The sequence below is a fragment of the Dermacentor silvarum genome, chromosome 2 (assembly GCF_013339745.2).
Source record: "Dermacentor silvarum isolate Dsil-2018 chromosome 2, BIME_Dsil_1.4, whole genome shotgun sequence".
Taxonomy (NCBI): Eukaryota; Metazoa; Arthropoda; class Arachnida; order Ixodida; family Ixodidae; genus Dermacentor; species Dermacentor silvarum.
The window spans coordinates 193899845-193904164 of record NC_051155.1 but is presented as its reverse complement, the minus strand read 5'-3'; the positions used below and the strand labels follow the sequence as shown (position 1 = coordinate 193904164).

At 45.7% G+C, this 4320-nt stretch overlaps 1 protein-coding gene across 1 annotated transcript; it reads left to right on the top strand.

The window, feature by feature from the left end:
• Positions 1 to 453: 453 nt before the first annotated feature.
• On the top strand, positions 454 to 2186 carry LOC125943675 (uncharacterized). Its single transcript, XM_049663127.1, has 2 exons — positions 454 to 1266; positions 2106 to 2186. Exons 1-2 carry the CDS (start codon positions 475 to 477, stop codon positions 2130 to 2132), a joined length of 819 nt encoding a protein of 272 aa, XP_049519084.1. The 5' UTR covers positions 454 to 474; the 3' UTR covers positions 2133 to 2186.
• The last annotated feature ends 2134 nt before the right edge of the window (positions 2187 to 4320 follow it).

Sequence of the window (4320 nt, the reverse complement as noted above, 5' to 3'; positions counted from 1 at the left end):
GAAGAGACGGAGGTGTCGGCACTGCCCGAATTGTTTATGTCCTGACATTCCCATAACATGTGATTGAGTGTGGCAACCTCGCCACAGGATGTGCATCTGTTCGTAGCTACTTATCTTTCTAGAAATCCCTGACTGTATTTGAAAGCATTTTAACAACTGCTAATTCAGTTTTCTTGAGCAATCCGTACGTTCTCATTATCATCATCATCAGCCTATTTATGTTCGCTACAGGAGGTTTTACTTCCCTCTTATCGACATCTTTAAAATTAGTACGTCTTGTTATTATTTTTGTACAATTTAGTCTCTTTCACTCTTCTTACATCAGTCCTTAATCTTTTATCTATATACCCCTCCTCTTAACACCAGTTTCTTGGCCCATCTTCCGTAGTGGGTAAGTGCCATTGTTTGAGGGCCAAGCAAGCGAGTGTTCAGTCGTTTTACATCACCATGAACCGTTCCGAAAATTTCCACTACATGCAACGCGAGATGGCTTATCCGCATGGCTTCCACGACGCCGGACGCCATAGTCATCGCGACTCGCCGATCCTGGACATGCCGAGCGAGTTCGACGTTGGCTCCACCATCGAGCTGGCGCCGCCGTTAGCCAGAGGCGTGGCGGTCGACGGCAACCGCTCGTCGCCGGCGTGGGTGTCGTCACCCGCCAGAGCCTTTACGGCGCGAGCCGTAGGTCACTACGAACACGGCCAACAACGGAAGGAGGCCTGGACCGCGTCCGTCTTCGAAGGACTTCGGGCCGTGGGCACAGACAGCGTGGCCGCTGTCGTCTCCACTGTGGTACTGTGCTTCTTCATAGGGATCGCGATATGGTTTTTGTCAACGGTTCAGGACCAATGGGACGGCAGCGGTTTACACGAGGCGGACGACGCAGATGCGGGCCTGCACTTGGATTTGTACGGCGCACCACCTTCGTCGCCGGTTGCCGGGGTTCACGAGAAGATGCCCACGAGAGAGTGGAAGATAACGGTGAGAACCAGGCGACCGAGAAGCAGTAAGCCTGCCCTGGTGTCAACAGCGGTGCTCTCTGACGTGGCGCTGACAAGCCCGGCGATTCGCTGGAGCAAGGATAACGCTATCGATGGCGGCGGCGATGACAGCGATGAATCGAAGGCGCCGTGGACCTCAACAACTGACGACACCACTGTGGCTATTGCTTCTAAGCGGGTCCGTAGCAGGCGACGACAGCCGTCCAAGAGGGATCGTTCGATGCAGCGCAGTTCGGCAAAACGCGTGAAGCGACCTCATCAGGTAAGCCTGGGCATTTTCTTTTCGTTGTTTTATCTGCCTTATTATCGCAAATTACGCGGTTCTCAGTATATCCGACTGCGTCCTGAAAATGAAAATCCCTCTCATGGTGCCTTATTGCCAGCACATACTGATTGATTGATTGATTTATTGATTTATTGATTCGTTCGTTCGCTCGTTCGTTCGCTCGTTCGCTCGCTCGTTCGTTCGTTCGTTCGTTCCAACGTCTCAAAGCAACACCGGCTATAGGAGGCACCGCAGTGGAGAACTACGGATTTATTTTGACCCTTTAGGGTCAAACGCGCACCTAAGTTTTTTATTAAAGTTGCTGCAGAATGCAGAAGCTATGGCAGGCCATCAAACTCCCGACGTCGTGTTCAAAAGCAGAGCGTCAAAACTAGTGAGCCATCGCAACGGGTGTGAAGACATCGTAATATAGCAGTTATTTGGGAAGGCGTGGCAGTGTGGATTTGAAAAGAAACGTGAATAGATGATATTCCAGTTGATATTGAAAAAGAAGCGAAGTAGGACTGGTCATCTAAAATATAACCGGTGGTCTATTATATTAGCAGGATGGCCGTCAAGTGGGAAGGAAGTGCCGTTGAAAGCAGCAGAGAAGTGTGGGGTCGTGGGAAGGGTTCAGTTTGTACAGGAAAGGGGGTTGAATTGAAGTGCTCCGGGAAAACCTTTTGTCATGCAGTGAACTTCAACAGAGGATGACGATTGCAATGACGATGGTGATTACTAATTGTTCCGTATCTATAGAGATCTTGCTCTAGAATTTTCATGCGTGACAAGACACAGTGCTCAAGTAATCTCGCATCGATGTGTTTCTTTTCTAGGTTCCCCAGCGTGCAGTTCGTCGCTGATGCTCCATACAGAGGACGAGGCCCCTTTCAAATATATTTGAGCCGGTATTTTCACTCCATGTTGTGTTTGCCTCAATATTTCTCATTATTTGATAAAATATTTTTCTCGAAAATGCAGGTTCCGTGCACATGCCAGGAACTCTAGCTTACATACATCAGCGCGTCCTCCAGCTCGGAGACATATTTGCAGTTAAATTTTTTGCAGTTAAAGAAATGTTCTTTACGTTCTTAAGTAAGAGTGGTTCGTCATGGGCCAGCGTTCTAGCGCCCGACACTCGGGGTAGTGAGTGGCGCTATAGCGAGATGATCATCGCAGATTCCCAATGATGGGCACCATCTTAAGTTATAAAAGATCTGCGAGTGTGATCCACGACACGTTAGCAAGATACCTCTGTAGTTCCTTTAATAATAATAAACGCTTTAGACAACACATTGACGAGTATAGAAAAGAAAGCTGTTTTGTTTGTTCCCTAAATTCCCTAATTTAACCGTTATTGGCAAGTATAATACAAATCATGCAAATCTTGACGATAATTATAAGCAAGGAAGCCTTGCTCGGTTTTCATCTTTGTGTTTGTCAAACTTCCGCCGTTCTGCCCTGAAAAAGTACATTGTAAATTTAATATTAAAGTGCTGAGCGCACTACTCAAGTCTGCAAGATATATTATTGGAAATCCATGCCAAGCACCGGTCATTACTATCGGAGCAGCGAGTATAGACAAAAAATTGCAGGACGCTTAAGCTTCGCCTTTAAGAGTAGAACGCCATAGCGTTATCGGGACCCGTTCGCATCGCATCGTTCGCATACGGCAAGTGGGCTTCATTCACTGCAACACTGAACGTGGGAAAGCCAGCTTACAAAAACCAAGCTTACACCGATCCTCTTAAAATCGGCTTCACTTTTAAACTGAAATGCATTGCTGGAAAGACCTTTTTCCAGGGGCAATATAGGTGGTCTTAGATTAACATCGGAAGGTCCCAGCACCTTTTTTATTGTTTTATTAATTGTTTGCTATTGTCCTGACGCGCGCAGGTCTGGTAGAAATGCTGGAAAAGGGGTTTGTGTTTGAGTTTCCTCGTAGCAGAATTAGGTTTTCTCGTACATTCAAATCACAATCCGACGGCGAATCCGACGTCGAATGGTAAAGTAGAACTTTACCATTTTTCTGACGGATTTCACTGTGAGAAGTTCAATTTTTGTTCACCAAAACCTTGCACCACGTGAAGGGCCTGCGCGGTCGATGTGGTTGGATGATTTTCTCCGCCACCCGCGATCACACGCCTGTTGCCGACGCCGGATTTTCCGCGACACGGGGCCCTAAACGCTATCGCGTTAAAAGGGTAAGCGGGTATCACAATTGCATATGGTGCAACATGGTTGAAATCAATCACAGAAGTTAAGGCGAAAGCCTTATATGTCTCGTTTTGAGGCGACCTTGAAAAAGTGGAGCCAAAATTCAGAACAACAATCAGTAAAAAGTATGTAAAAAATCGATAACTCATAAGATCATTACAAGCCCCAAAACATTATGTATGAATCGATAGGTAAATACATGAGGAATGTAAATATTGATAAATGATCAATATAGTCATTAAATTAATTACGATAATTACCATGACAAAGCGGGAAAATAGATCGGAAAACCCGAAAAGTGTCCAAGAGCCGAAAATTAATGATGGTAATGGGTAATGATGGTAGTGATAATGATAAAAAATTGGTATACAGAGAAGTGAATGAGGCGAATTAAGAGGGAATTGATGGTTAATTAAAGGAGTTTAGTTGGGTGATAGGAGTCATACGAACGGTAATGATGAGATATAGTAAGTTACGATAATGAAGAGTAAATGAGAGTCAATTAAGAGTGAATGAAGGTGAATAAAGTGGTGAAAGGGTGAATCAAGAGTGACGGAAATTGGAAATTTGGAGTAATGGGGCAAACCAAGTGTGATGGAAGTAAAACCGAGATTGGGGGGGGGGGGGGGGGGGTAATAGAGTGAAAGAAGGCAAACCAAGCTGTGACAGGGTGAATCAAAAGTGAATCAAGGGGTTATGGAGTGTGGGAGTGACTTGCAAAAAATATGTGATCTTCGACAGTCCAAGTGAGAGTGACCCAGCAAAAAAAAAAGTGCTGAGACACGGTTCGAGTTTGGTGAATCATAGGAAGGCTGACTTGCAAAAAAACATGAT

Coding starts and splice junctions, on each gene's coding strand:
- LOC125943675 (XM_049663127.1), top strand. CDS start 475: ATGCAACGCGAGATGGCTTATCCGCATGGCTTCCACGACGCCGGACGC. Junction 1,267..2,105: donor GCGTGAAGCGACCTCATCAG/GTAAGCCTGGGC, acceptor TTTCTTTTCTAG/GTTCCCCAGCGTGCAGTTCG.